At 46.3% G+C, this 18,518-nt stretch overlaps 1 protein-coding gene across 5 annotated transcripts in view; it reads right to left on the reverse strand.

Moving 5' to 3' along the window:
- The window catches only part of LOC115347037 (D-beta-hydroxybutyrate dehydrogenase, mitochondrial-like), a 19,160-nt gene continuing 642 nt past the window's right edge, over window positions 1-18,518 (reverse strand). For 2 of the 5 annotated variants that reach the window (XM_030027901.2, XM_030027904.2), the window contains exons 2-5: window positions 14,875-14,985; window positions 8,168-8,309; window positions 3,988-4,140; window positions 1-2,309 (exon numbers count right to left, since the gene is read on the reverse strand). In XM_030027901.2, coding sequence (XP_029883761.1) covers window positions 1,828-2,309; window positions 3,988-4,140; window positions 8,168-8,309; window positions 14,875-14,985 — 888 coding nt within the window. In that variant the 3' untranslated portion in view covers window positions 1-1,827. Of the gene's footprint in view, window positions 2,310-3,987; window positions 4,141-8,167; window positions 8,310-14,874; window positions 14,986-16,099; window positions 18,511-18,518 lie in introns of those variants that run through there. The other 3 variants (XM_041126634.1, XM_030027902.2, XM_030027903.2) reach the window with 3 other exon arrangements.

Below are 18,518 nucleotides of genomic sequence, written 5' to 3' on the forward strand. Positions count from 1 at the left end.
TGCTTTACAAATGTCACAGTTTATTTTTCTCTCTGTGCAAATCAGTGCTACTTAACATTACTCATATTTCACAGTGCAGGGGGCAGAAGTGATTACAATACTGCTTAAGCTGCAGTTCAGTGGGATTGTTCTGGGTCCTGGATCCCAGGCAATCTCCATGTGACGATGATCTGGAATAGAAAAGAACTGCACAGCCAGCATTTCCAATAGTTGTTACTTGCAATACAATCTACCTTCACAGCATCTCCAAGGGAAGCCTGCTTTGCTCCTCAGGCATCACAGCATTCACAGCTGCATGCAGACTCTAAGCATCTACAGCCAGTGGCATATAAAAAGTTTAAGGCACCATTTCCAAGTCAGAGCTAGCAGAGACAGATGAAGAAAGAGCAAACGATAAGCTCTTTTCATAGCCACTTAATCTCACATAGGACAAAACAGAACAAAGTTTAGCAGTGAAAGGGAAAGCTGGTCCCTAGAGCAAGATGATAGGGTCCCAGCCTGGCCAGCAGCACCCACAGCCCACTGGCTGCTTTGCTAGTGGTCACCACTGGGACAGAGGGAACGGGGCATGAAGCCAGGCAGCACCAGCACTTGGAAAAATGACTGAAATCCCTGTATACAGCCAACAGGAAAGACCCACGGGGATACTGTGCAAAAGTAGCTCATACCAGTCATCAGGAGATTCTCTGAGAAGACAATCACGTGTGACATGGAAATTTCATTGTGCAATATTAAAAAGAAAAGAAACACGTCACTTAAAGCACCCTTCCAGAGCTCATAGTCAGGCCACATTGGCTGCACAGTGCCCCATCACTGTTCAGGTGCGGAGAAGATGAAACCAAAAAACTGATTTGGGAAAGCAAGAGCAGCTCCCTCACCTGCAAGAGGGAGCCTAGCATGGGGCAGTGACATGAGGGAAACAGGGGGACAGCTGGACAGTGTCTGTACCACAGCCGAGTAGCTCAGGCACCAGTGCCTAAGGTGGCAGTCAGAGGAGCCAAATTTGCTACATCAGATTCAACTGTCCCGCAAAACTCATTAGCAGTGGGTGGAGAGAGGCTACAAGTCCCAGCATCCACAGGGACCAACTGAGGGATGGCTCAGACCTCACTCATCATTAGAAGGGCTTTTCCCTGCCCAGCCTTTCCACAGTTGCTGGCTCTGGCACCTCCTGGCCACAGAGCTGGGAGGGAAGAACCCTTCTTCGCAGGGATCTGAGCCCCCGAGCTAGGTAATAAGGCTGTTTAGAGGCAGTGTTGGTGTTTTCCTGAAAAGAGCAGACAGTCATAGCACAGCAGAGCTTCCTAGCAGTATCATGGAAACAATGGAAGGCTGTGACTGACCCATTTTCAATCAAATGGAAAACTCTGCTTTTGTTTCCCATTTTAGTTTCTCCCCTCGAGACATCTCATAGCAACAGCTTTGCTCTGCTATTAGCAGCCTGTCCTTGTAAGGAAAAGCAAGACACCATTAATGAGCCAAATTTATCACTGGGGGAACTCTGCTGACCTAATTACACTAGCCACATATCTGACCCATTATGTTAACCTTCCTCTGCCTCCTCCACAGTTAAAAGGAAAACACCTTTTAACTTTAATCAGGACAGCAGGGAATACAAAGAGCAAGAATTTGAAAAAAAAAAACCAAACAAAAAAGCCATGCTGTTCTCAGCATCCCACAATACAAGACTTGAAGCCATAACCCAAAGTGAAAGCACATGCATCTACAGGGGAGATGCATCAGCAACGGGTGCAGACAGCCCTGACTAAGTCAGCTCTAACCTGTGCATATATACGAGCACTGGACGGATGCCTGAAGGACAGCCATTTACAGGGCGGCTCCAGGGATGTAAAGCCAGTCGGCAATGGCAGTGGGCAGGTGAGTCACGACTTGCAGCCTCACCCACCAGTAGGTCTCCATGGGATTGTAACGGTTGTTTGGGCTTGGGGAAGTGAGCGCATCGGTGATGTCATTCAAGACCAGAGACATGTCCTTCAGGCCACTGTTAATGAAGGACTTCATCAGGGCCACGTGGCGAGTGAAATACTCCCTACCATAGTCCTCCTGCACAGTGTCGCTGGCTCCTCTCCACAGTGCGTCAGCCTGTTTGTCGATGCTGTCTGCCGTCAGGATGCCTGTTGCTGCCACGAAGTTACTGGGCTCAACGAGGATGACTCTGACACCCCAGCGGTACATCTCCTGCCGTAGGCAGTCGGAGAAGGCTGCCACCCCAAACTTGGAAATGCAATAGCAGGAGCGAGATGGACTCGCCATCCGTCCCAACATGCTTGTGATATTCACCACACGGCCTAGAGAGAAAAGAGCAGGGAGAGATGATGGGCCACAGAAGCAGCAGCCAGAACATCCCAGTAAAAAGGTGCCTGGTTGATTTGTAAAATCTGAATCTTGAAGAGGCACCCAAATCCCCTGTCAAGGAGCCTTTCTCTCCTGACCAAGCAAGGCTAGCCCCTGCTCTGACCTCCTCCATGGATGGTACACATACCTGCCTCTGTATTAAAAAGGATTTACAAATCATACAAGACATTCCTCTCCTAATTTCCAAGTAGAAAAGTGCCCAGATCTTCTGAGGTGACCAGCTGTGCGCTCTCACATCAGTGTGCCCCGCTCCTGCATCTTGCTAGAGAAGCGTTCAAGCTCCCAGCTAGCAGTTATGAGTTGGAAAGCACACAACAAACACAGCGTGATGCCATACAAGCTTTCTGGTTCTTTCTGTAAGCACAACAGCTCATCTGCATCCACTCTGCCTAACACAGCTACATGCTTCTAGACCTGAGCTGGATGGCAGAGAACCAGTAGAGGTTTCTCTGAACCTGCAGCATAAGCAGCACAGCCTGCTCACCCAGCTGGCTGGCCTAGAGTGCTACATGCCTGGGACAAACAGGGAGGAGACTTGATGTGCTGTGGCCTACGGGGCAGTGACGAGCAATTGTCCTAACTCCCACCAGCAGCCCAGCCCAATTGCAGAGCTCTGGCAGCTTGTATTAGATCATGCACTGCCTAGGGGCAGTGACAGCAGTGGTCACTCCTCTGTGGGTGGTTCTGTCCTTCCCCAAGACAAGATGTGTGCAATTACGTTTTCAGATGCACTTACAAACAGGTCCTTGAAATCTCACCAGCTATTTTTACAGTGAGGATTTTCACAGCCGTGGAGCATGACACCCTTCTGCAGCTTGAAATTTTAGCTGAGAAACAAGTGGGTGGCTCTGCTCTCTCATTCCAGACCTAAGTGCAGCTTGGAGGGACTGTGAGAACCACCTGCTAACCTGATGGGTAAGCTACCTTTTGTAGTGAGATGGGGCTTGTTTAGTGGGTACTTGCTTTCTGGAAATGGTATCTGAGCAATCTTCTCAATATAACCCCTTTCTGTCCTCACAGAACACACAGCTGTGCCAACATTCTCCCACACGTCCTAAAGAAAGCTCTTCAGAAATTCTGCTAATACATATCTTTTTTTTTTTTTAATATAAACCAAAGACTTTTGATAATAATGTTGTCTTGTAAGATACCTAAAATGGCTGTTATTGAGTCACATTTATTCCACCACTACCACTCTGCAATCATCTGTGAATTGAATAACATGAAGGGAGAAGATTCAGTTATCCAAACATAAGTACTTGGTGGACTCTGGAAGCCAGGATTATCTTGTCTGGCCTCTGGTCACTTTTTCTAAAGGTGGCCTGGAGTCCTGGGTCATATCTGCCAGCACTGCACAAAGGTCTCTGATATCCTGGGATGTTTAAGATAGCACCTGCTGTGTAGGTGCCTGGACTGCCCCAAGGGTGGCCTGTACTACCAAATGCTTATACAGCATGATGAACCCTGCTGTCTAGTTTGTCTGCATGCCTCAGACACCCTCGTTGAACTGCACAGGCATTCCTTGAAGCACAGTCCAAGTCATGATTTTTAGCTACATCTCTTTGCTGTGCTGCAAAAGCTCCAAGTCTTGCTACACTGCCCAGCATGTACCTTTAGCTCTGCGAATGAGGGGCAGAAAAGCCTTCGTCACCCTCACGGTGCCCCACAGGTTGATCTCTGCCACCTTCTTGTAGTCGTTTAAACTTGAAAATTCCACCTCTCCAAAGGTCGAGATGCCAGCATTGTTCACCAGGCCCCACAGACCTGCCAACAAACACATGGTTAAAGAGTGGAATGAGGAAGAGTGTCACACAGAAGCGGCTTTCCTCGTTGTTCAAAGTAACCCAACCCCTTGACAAAGAACTGGGCACTTTTGTAGAAAAAAGTTGTAGAGAAAAACGCAGCAAGCAGATGAAATACACTCTTGGTACACCAGAATTGAAGCCAGTGGGGCTTGTTTGGAGCGCCAGGGAGAATGATGGGGTCACACAAGCATTGCCTCCCTGAATGTCTCCTCTAAGGTCAAATGCTGTCCTGAGGCTTTGTATGGCTGGATCTGGCTGACCCTCTTTTGTGGTTCCTGTTGGTCCCAGGTTTGTATTCACTCAGTGACTTTATCATGGCTTTTGCAATTTGGAGAGGGCTGGACTTTCCTTGAATTTAAAAAAAAAAAAAAAAAAAAAGGAAGGAAAATTATTATCTTGGAGTTCTAAATCCCCTTCACAATTCTGACTCCCTGTTTTGGAGAGTGCATGGCATTGATCTGCAGGTTCATGGCCCAGTTAACAGCTGCTGTATTTTAGTTTAGGTATTTGGTTTCCCTCAATCCTAACTCTAGCAGAAGATGGCAAACTTACAAACAACCTTTAAAACTACTAGAATTTAAAAATGAACGTCTTTTGTGCCTGCAGTCCTGTTAAAATTAAACTGACTGTGCTTACCAACAGCTTCTGCACCAAGCCCTTTACATGTCCAGGACTTAGCACATCACTGAGGACTTGACCCTTTGAAGCAATTACTGCAGGAGTCCCAGCGGCAAACATTTGTAGGACTGAGTCCATACTTTGTGAATTTGTTGAAGCATAGGACTATGCAGCCATAAACTGCAGGAGGAACAAACAGAAGAGCTGGAACAAGGTAACAGAGTTGCTCCTCATTAGATGTCCTGCCATACGCCATGGTTATTTTTCACTGTGTAAGTACCCAGTTGGAGTTGGGGCTCCTTTCAACTCCCTCACCTTCCTCTTACCACCAAGAACACACACGGGGCTAAGGAGGAGTATTCACGTCCAGGGAGCTCTGACATTGCTATCAAAAGCACCCACGTCATGCCACCCTGTTGATAAAACTTATCAAGCTCTTTCTCTAAACTTTTTGGGCTGTTTGCCCTCCCTCTGCTCCATAGCTTCCCTGCCCTGATGTATGAGTCTTGTAATAACTTCCAACCTATATTTATTCATGGTTGGATAGTAACCATGTATTGTACCAAACACAGCCCCCTAAGCAAATTGCAATATTCTACCATTGCCCAATCAATACCAATGGAATTTATACTCCTGGTGCATTTAAAAACACCAACACACCCTTGCTAGACTGGCTCTCTACTCACACCAGCCCTAGTAACCCTGCCCCGTTCCCAGCTAAGTTCATCTTTCCTGAAGGCTGTTGACCAGCCATGTACAGCAGACCAGAGAAGGTCACATCCTACCCTGTGATAACAGTGCGTTAACCATTCCCTCATGGTCTGTCCCGGAATGGATTTGCCTATTATAGCTGCCACATTCCCGCATCTCACAGCTCTCACACAGTGATCCCAACACCCCTTTTGCCCTACACACCTGTCTCAGACAGACAGTGGTGAACGTTGCTCCAGTTCACTGGCCTGCAGCTCTATCCTCCTCCAGAACAACCCTTTCCCAACCCCCATCAGGCCACTGGGATAACGGCTAAACCATGCCCTGCAACAAAAGCCAAGAAAACATCTTGGTCACCTATCCTTACTTCTGTTTTTATTAATTCAAGTTTCTAAATGCTGCAGTCAGGTAGTTCTACTCCTCCTCTGCCCAAGACCCCCGCCTGTCACTTCTGCGCTTACTGAAGCTGTCAGCTTTAATGGGTCAAGATAACTCTGAAATTCACACTCAACTGGCAGCCAGCACAGCATCTCAGCCTGAATGGGGTCCCCTGTGCTGCTGCAAAGCTGGCTCTAATCGCCAGCAGAAGGACCAAGGAAACAGGGCATCTGATGGTGTAATTTCACCAGTAACATGAAGCTATGCAGAGCAAATTTGGAAGGGATTTACCAAAGACCACAAAAGACTTAAACTGTCAGTCCCAAACTAACCTCTACAGAGTATTCCTGATCCCAAATTTCTCTACAACAACTTCCCATTTCTTGGGTTACGAGGTTAGATTCAGGGATGTTCATGAAAACATTATTTACAATAATTGATTCTTGGAATTTCATTGCTCACTGATCAGATCAGTTACATACAGAACAAAGTGCTGATGGGTACCTGGTCACGGGCTGTTTGTTTGCTGGACAGCGGTGTGTTTATTGAGAACAGTCTTATCACTATTATTTCTTTAGTGTCAACAGTACAGTGGGAACTGCTTGAAAACAAACAGGGGCACTCCTATCGAAATGAGTTTAGCCTTATGTACACAGCACAGGGAGAAGAGGTATAAATGTGCAGTGCAAGAACTGTTCTGCACTAGCTCCTCTGGAGCCACACTCAGTGTGCAACAAGCATCTCTGTGCAAGGCTCCTCAGTCTCAATAGTCTCTACTTTGCAGCACTTATTTACTGAGTACTATTTATTCACAAGCCCCAAACCTCAGTCACACTGATAGACCTAAAAAGAAGCCTTTGCTGCTTTGCACACTGTGCTGGAGCAAACAACTACAGAATAAGGCTCAAGAGCAGGAGGAACCAGTCCAACTTGCTGATCAAGGATGCAAGACTTCTCTGTCCCTGCTACACACACGGTTTTGCAAACACTGCTGCATTTATAGAAGCAACAGAGCTGCTCCCTTACAAGCTTTCACTCAGTGGAAAATGGCTCTGTGCCACCACTGCTGTTGCTGGGCTCTTCAGGAAAGGCTTGAGAAGCTGTGAAATGTGATGAGGGCTGGGTGATTGTGTAGGAAGAAAAATCATGCACAGAGAACATGTGTGGGATCAGAGCTTGTACGTAACTCTGTCGCACTTCATATGCTCGTTTTAGGAGGAAGGGTGTGCTCATGTAATTTGCATGAAGATTAGAGCTATTGTTATTTACTAGCTTTATACTTGCTGGGAACAAAGACAGGCCCATGACACTCTCATCCAAGCTTCAAGAGGAGCAACCACCCTCCAGCCACACAACCCTTAAGTCCTGGAGCCACAGATGTGAAACTTCAGTCCACCCTCAGCCTGGGTCTACAGCTGTCCAGCTTGCTACTTGCACAGAGGCTGCAGAGAAACCTACACAGGGCAAGAAGCCTCACAACCTCACCACATGGGAAGAGGTTATGTGGTGTCACACCAGGCTCCGACTGTAAGCTCACATCCCACTGTCAAACCACTTCCAAGAAGGAAAGAAGCACGCAGAAGAGACTCCTATCTTCTTTCACATGCTCTTAGGATCCATGAGTTGGACTTGCACTTAAGGTGGTATGTGGGTTAAGGTGGTCTATGCCAAGCCCACCCTGGATCCTGCCTCACATCACCTCTGGGATGTTGCATGGCAAACTGAAAGCATGGATTGACCTGGCTGAAGAATAATCCAGGTTTGGGGGCAGGTCAGTTTTGTGCTCCAGCTCAGCACTCAGTTACACAAACAGGTTGTACCAGCACAGCAGAGGGGACAGCAGTAAGCAGCCAGGGCCCGTCACCTCTTTACTAGCAGGGTCGCTACAGAAAGGTCTGTGTGAGCCAGGCTGCAGCAGGAGCACCAGGAAGGGATCAGGCTCTGGCCATCCTATGCCCTTCACAGACACTCCAGGAGAAAAACACAGGCTCTTGTGGGCTTGCTGCCACTCATCACTTTTTATGGGATGTAGAGTTAGAACCTAATCCTCCAGCCAGTCTTGGTCTCTTTCCATGTGGCTGGCACATCAACAGCAAGACAATTCTCCTCAATTCTCCTCACAGCACTGCCTGACTGCCAGCCACACACTATCACAGGCCTCCAGGCTTGTTAACCCTCTTTTGGTGGTGCAGAGAGGGCCAAGAGCATGGCCTGCTCTGTAGGAGGGATTCTGTGAGCAAAGAGCCAGCTGTGCTGGAAATACAAAGATCCCCACATACCTTCCTCTGGCTCCTTCAGGGTCCTCTTCACAAAATCCACAGCCTGAGCCACCTCCTGGTCACTGCACACATCCATCTGTAGCACCTTCATGCGATCTGACTTCATGTTCTTCAGCTCCCTGGCTCCGTCTCCATTCTCGTCCTGTTCAGCAGCAAAGAAAGATGTCCCGCTAAGATGGACAAGGAACAGTAATGCAGCTTGGGGCCAGGCACGTTCACATGGACAGGAAATAGAGTCTATTGAAATTATACACAGAAGTGTAAACCTGGTGCACAAATAAGCACACGAGCCACACAAACCAGCATGCAACCCACAGCCGTCTTCCTTTTCCCTCCAGCACAGCTCTTGTATCTGCATCAGTGACCCACTGCTCTGAAGGGCCACAAAGCCCCTGCTGTTAGCTCCTCGCATGAAGGGTTTCACATCTGTAACACCATGAAATACTGTGCCAGCCTGGGATAACCGTGGGTGACTCTCCGCTGCCTCAGCCTCCATACTCTGCAGGTAACATAGCAAACACTTCTACAGAAAACAGAATCAGATTTTCCAGGCTTAAAAACGAAAGGCTAATTAGGCACTGTACTCACGTCATACCAAAACATCGCCTGGCTTCTAATGAAATAGTATTGTCAGACCACTTTGAAAACAAGACAGCAGGGACATCTTTGGCATGCCTAACAGCAAATAGTCTGACACTACAAGATACAGTAGGAAACATTTACAGCTGAACCTATATAATAATATTTTGCTCTTGCTACACAGCAGAACAGCATGCACAGGAATACATGTACAGTGGAGGTCTGCCACACAACGACAAGATTACAGACATGAGGCATGAAAGGAGGAGATTCTGGCTGAGGAAGCAAGAGCAAGTTTTTGGTTTTGTTTTTCTTCCACACTATAGGTAATAAGAACACAATGGCTCTGCTTTCCTTTCTACCCTTTTCCTTTCTTCCCCCTCCTCCCTGCTATCATTAGAGATTCTGTTACTACTGTGGGTTTTTTTGTGTAGTCAAACATAAACACAGCTCAAATTCCAAATTTTACCTGGTTACTTCCAGACAAGATTGCTGCCTAAGCCTTACAGCCTTGTTCAGGTGGTAAATAACAAATAAAAGTGAAAAGAGCACAGATTTGCCATGCGGTTCCACAGCAGGCTCAAGATTTAATTCACCAAACTACTCCCTGAATCACAGGCTCTGCCTCCTTAGGGAGGAAGAAGTTATGAATTAGTGAGTCACCATGCCTGGCTGCCACTCTTCCTTTAGCACTTGATACCAACTCCCACAGCCCAAGGGCAAACAAGGTGAGCAACCCTCCCACAGTCACCTGCTCAGCTGCCTCTGTAGCCAGGCTGACGTAAAAAACATGTAACCACTTAGTTTTTCTATACATATCTCAAGCTATTTAATTAATATAGTATACAATATTTTACCTCCACCTTCAGCCCAGTGAACAATGACATGTAATGAAGGAAAAGAATTGAAATGTTCATCACAGCCATGAGCAAAACAAGGTAGTTCTCTTAAAAATCAATATATAGTTACACCAGCATTATGACAATAGTAGGAATGAGTTGCTGGCCCCATGGCTGCATATCATTTCACCACTGACTTTTTTCCAGGTATCACAAAAACAGCAAATAAAGACTTGAAGCTTTTCTAATGCACATCAAACACAGTGACATGCTGTGTCTAGCCCTCTTATCTAGCCACAAAAAGAATCTCTGAAAGTGGCGTTACAAGTAGTTAATAACATAGTCACCAAAACACTATATTCCCTTTGAAACGGGTGAGGGTTGTGCAATGCCTCACTATGTTTCTGGCAGATGCTCTTGCATCTCACCGAGTTATACAAAGCAACTTTCAGCTACTTAACAGTGACTGAAGTGGAGCTAATTCAGCTTGTAAAGAGAGATATTTACTGTATCTATATAGAAACAAAAACTTAACTATATCTGTACTCAAGTACCAGTTGTCATTTCAGAGCACTGAAAACACTTTTCCCTTATGTTTTTTAATCTTTCATAATCCTCATAAACTCAGTAAGAAATATTTCCACTGTTTTTTTGAGAAATAAAGTCATAGGCCAGCAACTTAAAATTCTAGTATAAATGGTTTGTATTATTCATATTGATATGAATTTTCCCCTATCATGAATGCAACTCAATCTGCAAAGTTACCTTCCCAGCTACAATTCATGCACTGTTGACAAAACATATTGATTTTGGAAGACTGACTTCAACGTGCAATATCAACTGGAACCACTTTTCATAGTTGCAGACACCACCTCAGCCACTATTTAACTGTAAAACAAATTGCTTAACTCTTATGCCCAGAAAACCACTTCACAAACGAAGCAGCCATGTACTTTTATAGAAAGAAGTGAACATCATCTTATGTTCTGTGGTCTTCAGGGGCTGTAAGCACGTTCCCTGTTCAGATACCCACATGGTACTTCCTCCTTGTTTTTTAAATGGTAGATTTGCTGGCTGGGAAAATACGTGGAGGCGTTCCCATGGCAGCAGCCAGGCTGTCCTCTTTGGGATGGCCTTCGTGGCCTTGGGACTCACCAGCAGGAGCCACGCAGCAGTGTGAGTCAAGAGAGGTCCTGGCAGCAATCGCCCAACTGCTCCTGCAAAACCTCTCTCCCCCTCCCTTTGCTATCACTTTTTTTTTTTGTCTGATCTTTGTCCCCTCAAGAGACTCTCCCAGCTTCCTTTTCCCAGTTTCATCAGCACTGAAAGCTGCGCTGCTCCAGCCCAGCCTGCTGCCCAAGTATTCTCCAGAGAGGCCCTCAGTGGGGGCTGTTTCCTCCCAGCTATCTCATTTCCCCCGGTTATCCTGCCCTTGCAGCCCTGCGCAGCTCTGGCTGCCCACCCCACCCTCTGCCTAGCAGGGGCTGCTCCTGGGCAGGGAGGCCAACAGCCCCACGAGCCCTCTCCACCGAGCAGAGGAGCTTTGCTCCAGCTTTCGGCTGCCCCCCCTTCCTTGCTCCACTCCCCTGCTCTGGTTCGGAGGATCCCAATGCAGCTGGTGCTGAAGGACAGGCAGGTCACACAGGGGCTTGTTAGCAAAGAGCTCTCCCATAATGGACCGAGCCACGGCTTCTTCCCAGGGAAGTTCGTGGGATTCAGGATTAGGTCCTGGCAAGGCAAGCGCCTGGGCACCTGCAGTGAGATGTCAGTGGGAATCAGGAAGCCACAAACACAATGCTGAACACCCGTGGATCTGGCTGGCTTACTCCGTCTGCACCAGTTCCCCCCAACCCCGCTGCTGCCTATCCACCCGCTCCCTTCCTGCGCTTCCTGGGCAGAACACGTCATACTTGTCATTACTGGGTTCCACCCAATTGATTTCAGACTCCATCCTATCTACCAGGATCATTTTGAACCCTATTCCCCAAATGGCCTGCAATCCTCCCTGCTTGGCACCATGCACATTTCTTTCCAAGTGAACTCTCTATTCCAGGGGCCACTTCCAAGAAAATTTCCCTGGGACTGAAGAGCAGTCACAGGCTTAGAGCACAAGTTTGCTCATGAGACTATCATGAGGGCCTGTGTCAAAACCCTTATTCAGGATGCATTTATTCCTTCCCCTTTATCCACTCTGCTGCTTAGCCAGAATGAGATTAGACTGATATGGCACAGTCTGTTCCATGTAAACTTATACAGTGTCTATCACGCTATGATCTAGACATTTGTAAAATTGACATATCAGTGTGTTGCAATTTCACCTAGCGCACCGAAGGCGAGCTGCCTGGCTGTCAGTTCCAGAGGTCTGTCTCCTTTGGGAAGGGATGTACAATGTCTGCCCTCTTCCAGCCTTCCAGAAATCCCCCGGCCTCCAAGTGCTCCTGAAAATATCGCCCATGGGGCAGAAATCACAATCGCTCATCCTTTAAATGCTCTTCAGTACATTTATGTCAGGCCTGGTGAACTTGAACATACCCATTTATGTAAACATTCCCTGTTCCTTCTCTTTTCTTGCCTGCAGTCCTCACGAAAACTGCTGGCAGTAGGCATCTGAAAACAATTTATCCTTTTTTTTCAGTAAGATCAAAGAAAATAAGACTGATTATTTCAACTTTTTCTGTACTTTCTACTTCTCAGGTTATTTTGTAATCAATTTCTGTGTGTCTTTCCATCTTAACCCTAATATATTAACAGAAACTTTCTCTGTGGACTCACATGTCCTTGCTAAATGAAATCCCTTTTGCACTTGATCCTCTCCAGTTCTATCCCAGCCTGCCTGCAGTATTCTTGTTATTCCTGTAACTTTATTTTTGACTGTCTGATCCTTAAAGAGCTCCTCATGCACCTGACAGTGTACCATCTTGTATTTAATGCAAGAGCTTTCAGTGGTGGTTAGTACATCAGGGATCCTTTAATTCTCTGTATAAAAGCATGCAAGTAAGTGATGATGGTGTAACTATGTGTGAACTAATAGCCTGGCATCTGCTCTATGACAACTGTCCCCATACCTGCTCTGACCCTGCAGTGAACCTACAGCAGCTCACGCTTCTCTCTTGACAGGGTAAGTTTCCTTGCATTTGTCATGAGCAGTTAATGCACACTGCCAGTTACCATAGGGTAGCTGCATCCTTAGCGACACTGCCTGTGCACTCCTTCACTCATCAGCAATAATCACTTATATGCTCATACTTTGTTCTTCACAAGTGATCTGACCTAACAGCTCCCTGCCTTCACTGGTGTTTCCTGCTTCTTTTGCATCCATCATCCTTTTCTGTAGTCACACTATATGCTTCCTTTTCTCGGAGCAGTCAGCTCTAGATTTATAACCATTTTCATCCCATGTCCATTACTATCATTAGGATTTCAGTAAGCTCCTGCTCATCAAATTCTAAATTCCTAGGCTATTATCTCCCTCACCATCTAAAACACGAGGCTGTTCGACATGAGGATGCTGGCTGTCCCAAGAATCGTAGAACGCATTCGGCTGTAACATTTTCGCAACAGCTATCCAGCTAACTGTGTTACCACCAGACTCTGTCCTTCAGGTGCACCTAACAGCAGATAAGACAACACTAACAACCTGGCGGGAAGGAACCACAAGTAAAATCCTGGGGCTTTGTGTCTGGGTCTCCTGAAAATTTATTAGCACACAGAACAAGGAAAAAAAGTCACATTCTCCCACTCTCCCCCTTCATGGTCAAGTGCTCAGTTAATCTCCTGAAAGTCACCTGCAGATCAACTATGACTGCTGATGCATTTTCCACTTCCATACAGAGTACAAGTATGGAACCACAAAAATTTTGGCTCCGAGTAAGAAATTGCTGAGCCAGATCAGAGGGGATGCTGAGAGCTGCCCAACCATTCTGGGACAGGTAATATTATCTGTGATTGAAAAGTAATATATAGTTTTTTCATCAATAATACAAGCAAGCAGGGCTCACTTCAGGAACATTTAGTTTCTTTATGTGGCTTCAAATAGAGTCTGGCCCCCTCTCCTCAGCACTAGCGTGCTGCCTTCTGAACAGCCTCTCAGACCACCCTATCTCCCCTCTCCTTTCTATTCCCTACACCTGCTGCTCCTGCAAAGTGAGTGCCTGACTTGCTATCACCACAGAGACAAGCATCCCAAAGCAGCGTATGACATGATTACTGAAGGATTTACAGAGCCTCCACATGGAAATTTCCAAATAGTGGCAATTTTCCAACAGGACTCTCTTGCTCTCAAGTTACACAATATGTCAGCTGATAATAACATTCCCTTCTGGTGTGGTGGAAGAACGTAACCTCCGCTGAGATCACACAGGCAACGAGGCCCACCTTTTTTTGTTTGTTGTCACCCTCCACACTACTCAAGAATCTGTAGTCATCACCATCACTCACTGAGCACCTATGCTGAAATGGCCATCTTCAAATGGAGAAACAAGTGGGTATGAACTGATTTTGAACAATTCAGGTCGGAAATTACATGAGTTTTGACTATCAAAACAGCAAAAAAGCATTGTAAGGGTAAACCCCAGCTGAGCTGGAAGTGGAGCTGGCCCAGTTTATAAAGAGGATTACACAACACTGTCACCTGCAAGAGCAGGGACTGGGGTGATGGGTCTGCAACCCCTTCTGATTCAGTGTGCCTAAACTGATCTCTTAACAACAAGTGATGCCATCTGCCAAACACAAGTGACAGAGGGTGAGACCTACAGATATCAGAAAGCTGCATTAAATTTGTTTATTCAGCTATCCAGAAACTGAATAGCTTCTACAGAAGCTGTACAAGTGCAGTTAGAAGACACTTTGGAAACAGAACCTGAACAAGGCAGGAGAGGCAGCTTGGAGATGTTTGAGGAGAGCGTCCCCAAAGGAAAGCAACAAAACGAAAGACAGCAACAGAGATGCCAGGGAAGACAAAAAGCCACAGTGCCACAATCCTGGACTATCAGATTTATTCAGTGTGTTGCAGTATTGCTGAGAGGCTTCCAGCAGTGAACAGTGCCCTGCTGCGCAAGCTGCTGTACAGACATGCAGTTGACAGACAGTCCCTGCCCTAAAGAGCTCAGAATTACAGGAATGACAAGATGCAACAGGCAGATGAAGCAATGGAAGATATAACGATCCCTGCCCACTGCACTTCCCTCAGGTCTTGGACTAGGGTAAACGAAGGCTGCAGATGAAGATGCTGTCACTTGAGAAGCATTTTCCTCCAATCGGAGACGAATTTTGATCAATATTACTACTCACCATGAGCAAGCATCCAGCAAAAACAGTAAATCCCTTTGCATGAAGCCGTTTTGCCAAGGCATGTCCAAAACCTTTGTCGCAGCCTGTTATTAGCACTGCCTTCCCTTCAGCCTGTGTGGGGAAAGGCAGTAACATGGTTATCAGATATTGCAATGCTGCACGCACCACCAGCACCCAGCAACATAGCACAGGAGCAGCTTGCAGCCCTGCAGCCAGGGCCAGCCAGTGTTTAGGAGGTACAATTCCAGCTGAAAGTCACAGTGGCCATGTACCTGTCTGCACACTAACCTGACCGCAGCCTAAACCCAGCAATTTCAGTGGAGCTTCTGCTGGGTCAACCAGCGTAAATGAGGTGACAAGATTCCTGTATAGAAACACAACCAGCTCCCAACTACTGTGAAACCCTAAATTTATTCAATTGCTGGTCTGTAATGATTCGTGTTGCCTTGATACCAGAGCTAGAACAGTAACTCTTTCTTTCAAGGATCAGTGGCCAAAGCAGAACTGAAACATTTCAAAAGAAGTTAGTGATCTTCCAGCTCACAGGCATTGTAGAAAAAGCAGCATAGAAAACGTCCAAATGATAGTATGTCACCAGCTTGACCTGTACAGCAGCTCTTTTAACTGCAGAGTGACTCTCTATTGTCTGTTCCCCACCTACTCCCACTCTATGCGGTACTTTCCGTGCCGTATTTTAGCACGGAGGAATGTGACTACAGGTTAGGGTTTCCTTCTGAAACACTGCAGTCTTAACAGGAACAACTTATCAAATCCTACAGTTCTCTCCTACGTTATTATTATCTTTTGACTGACAGAAAAATTGAGAGAGAAGATTTGATACTCCATCTGGTATGACACAACAGGCTTGTGACAGATCTGAAAACAGAATACCAAACCCTGAAGAGAAGTCTGTAGCGAAACACTGCCCATTCACCCTCTTTCTTTGCTTGAAAGCCATCTCTCCCCTGCTCTCCTCACCACAGCTGTGCAGCAATGAACTCCTAATGCTTAATACAACTAGCAGGCACCCAGCTGCAGTGCTGCACACTGCTCCAAACTGAAACCATATCTGTGAGGCAATAACGCCATATAGTAATAAAGATCTAGAGAATGCAATAAGGAAGTGAGGTCACTTCCATCTCTGTGGAGATATCTGCAACTAATACTCCCTGTTCCTGTATTAACAATAGCTGGAATTTGAACATTAGTATTTTATACTACGTACGTACGAATTGCACTGGCTTGTCCAGCCACTTTTTCCAGACAGAAATGGGGCAATCACCAATTGTCTCTGGTCTTGTTTTGCTGACATGCACAGTAGGGAAGCAGCAACAAGGAATAATTGCAGGGTGATAGTGATCAGAGCATTACTGTACAAACACAGGATGACTCTAAGCAGAGAGCAACAGGCAAATAAGCTACACCCTGTCCTGTCCTATAACTCATGTTGAAGTTATTGCTTTCAAAGGGGAGTCATGATCTGAAGTTGAAATCAGAACTGATCAAAAGTCTATCCTGCATTTATCATACAAACACTCACATTAACACTGATTCCTACACTCAAAGAGCATCCAGCTACAGACTAGCTCTACTAAAGCTCTGAAGGCAGCTACAGCTAACGGACAAAAGATAAGTGAGAATTAAATATACTGTGCTCAGTCTTAATTACAATGACATGAATCCAAGAAAGATGAGGATCAAGTAAGAACCAGATCACAGAATTTGCCACAGTTGCCTCCCACAATAAATCAGCAAGCTGGCCCATAGAAAAGAAAGATTTGACTTCTTTTCTCTGCCTCATCTCCCTAGACCCTTTGCCTCTGCATTCTGAAGACAGAGGACTTCCCAAAAGAGCAGGAACTGTGCAGGAGCTAAGGACTTGCAATCACTTCCAGAACCCACGGGAGGCAAAGATACGCCATCCTCAACCATCATTAGCTCCTTCATCAGCCAGTCTGATAAGGACAGAGCACAGCTGCAGGAAATAAAAGCAAATGGCTGGGCTGCCTTCCTGTGTGCATCTAGTTTTAGCTCTCAGCAGCTGGTTTGCTTTCTCTGGTTAAAAAAAAAAAAAACACCAAAATGTAGACAGAAAGGAGGAGGTTTAAAAATCCTTTCAGCTGTCTATAATGGGGAGAAAAGTGAGGAACAACTTACAATATGAGAAAGTTCCTGTGATTATTTGCTAACTATTTGCTATTGCCCTAATTGCTGGTAATAAAACATGTGACTACAGCAGCATGGTTCACAACAGACTGAGGCCCCAGCAGCGCTAAGCATGCAAAAGCCCAAGGTATGTATCAGATCTCACATCTGTACCTGCCCCCATCTTTGTGCCATGCCTGGTCAACAAAGAGCTCCCAGGGATGAGAACAGGGAGCGATCCCATTCCCAGCCAAAAAGATCCTATTCCCAAAAATCCTCCGAACAGGGAAAAGCCTGATCTTCCTTATCTTTCGGAAGTCCCAAGATTAAGGCCTAATGGGCCTCATTCCCAGAGTCTGATAAGGTCAGTCTGCAGCTTACAGCTTGACACAGTGCTGAGACAGGCAGAGAGGACTAGCTATCACCTCTCTAGCAGGCAGCACGGTGACCTTAATCATCGTTTTGAGGAATTTCAGGTGCCTCACTCACTAACAGTCACACCGTGCTCTCAGGAAATACTGCACAGGAGAGGCACTCGCGTATAGTGCTGCCAGGGCACCTGAGACCTGCTAAGGGCGCAGAATAACTTCTTGTACTGGAGGTGCTGTTGTGGCATCTGGGCAGGGTAATGCTGTCTGTATCCTTGCCGTGTGATCCACAGCACTGTAATACACCTTCCACACCGTTCAAACAACCCCAGCGAGGCAGCCCAATTTTAACCTGCAGCCAGCTCAGGTGCACACACCTCACTAGCTTTTCTTGCTGAGATACGATCGCTTTGTTAAATAGTAGAATTTATTTTACTCATGCAGGTGATCTTTCAAAATTATACACATTTATTGGAAAAGAAGGTAAGGGAAGTGAAGCTACCTTGTCAGCCTCAGTCTCTCTGGACAATGAGGGAACCCACCATGCTTCCCTAGACTTTAGCTTCTTCTACTGTGTTGCTCGTTTCCTGGATCCTGTTCCCTTTTATGCCCTGCCTGACCATCTGCTTGTTATCAAACAGATTAATTTGAAGATGAGAGCAGTTACACAGTAAACTTCGCTTGTTCCCTTTCTCCAGAGTCAGGAAGTTGAGGTTTTCAATCCCAGGAAAGGGAACTGAAAATATTCACTAAAGGGGAGGTATTTTCTCAGGTGGGACAGGGATGGGGAATGTCAGAGGAGCAGAGGACACAAAAGAAGAGTGAAACGGGAGGCTGCAAATGGGCCAAAGCTGTTATCTGGCCATTTCAGAGGTGCAGGACTGAGCTGGAGGCACGGAGGCAGAAACAGGTTCACTTGCAGGTTCTCCCCGGCGCCTGCAGGAGGGCTGTCTGGAGCGTAAGCAAGAGCTAAGTCAACTCCAGTCCAGTTAAAGAACCCCAGACACTTCGTGTGTTTTTTTAAAAACATGTAGAAGAGACTGGTTATGCAATTCTGCTCCACTCGCAGGGCTGTTTTTCCTCCCTCATGCTCATTTCCAAATTTAGAGTACTGGAACAAAATCCACGCAC

This window comes from Aquila chrysaetos, chromosome 10 (genome assembly GCF_900496995.4).
Source record: "Aquila chrysaetos chrysaetos chromosome 10, bAquChr1.4, whole genome shotgun sequence".
In the NCBI taxonomy this organism is placed as follows: domain Eukaryota; kingdom Metazoa; phylum Chordata; class Aves; order Accipitriformes; family Accipitridae; genus Aquila; species Aquila chrysaetos.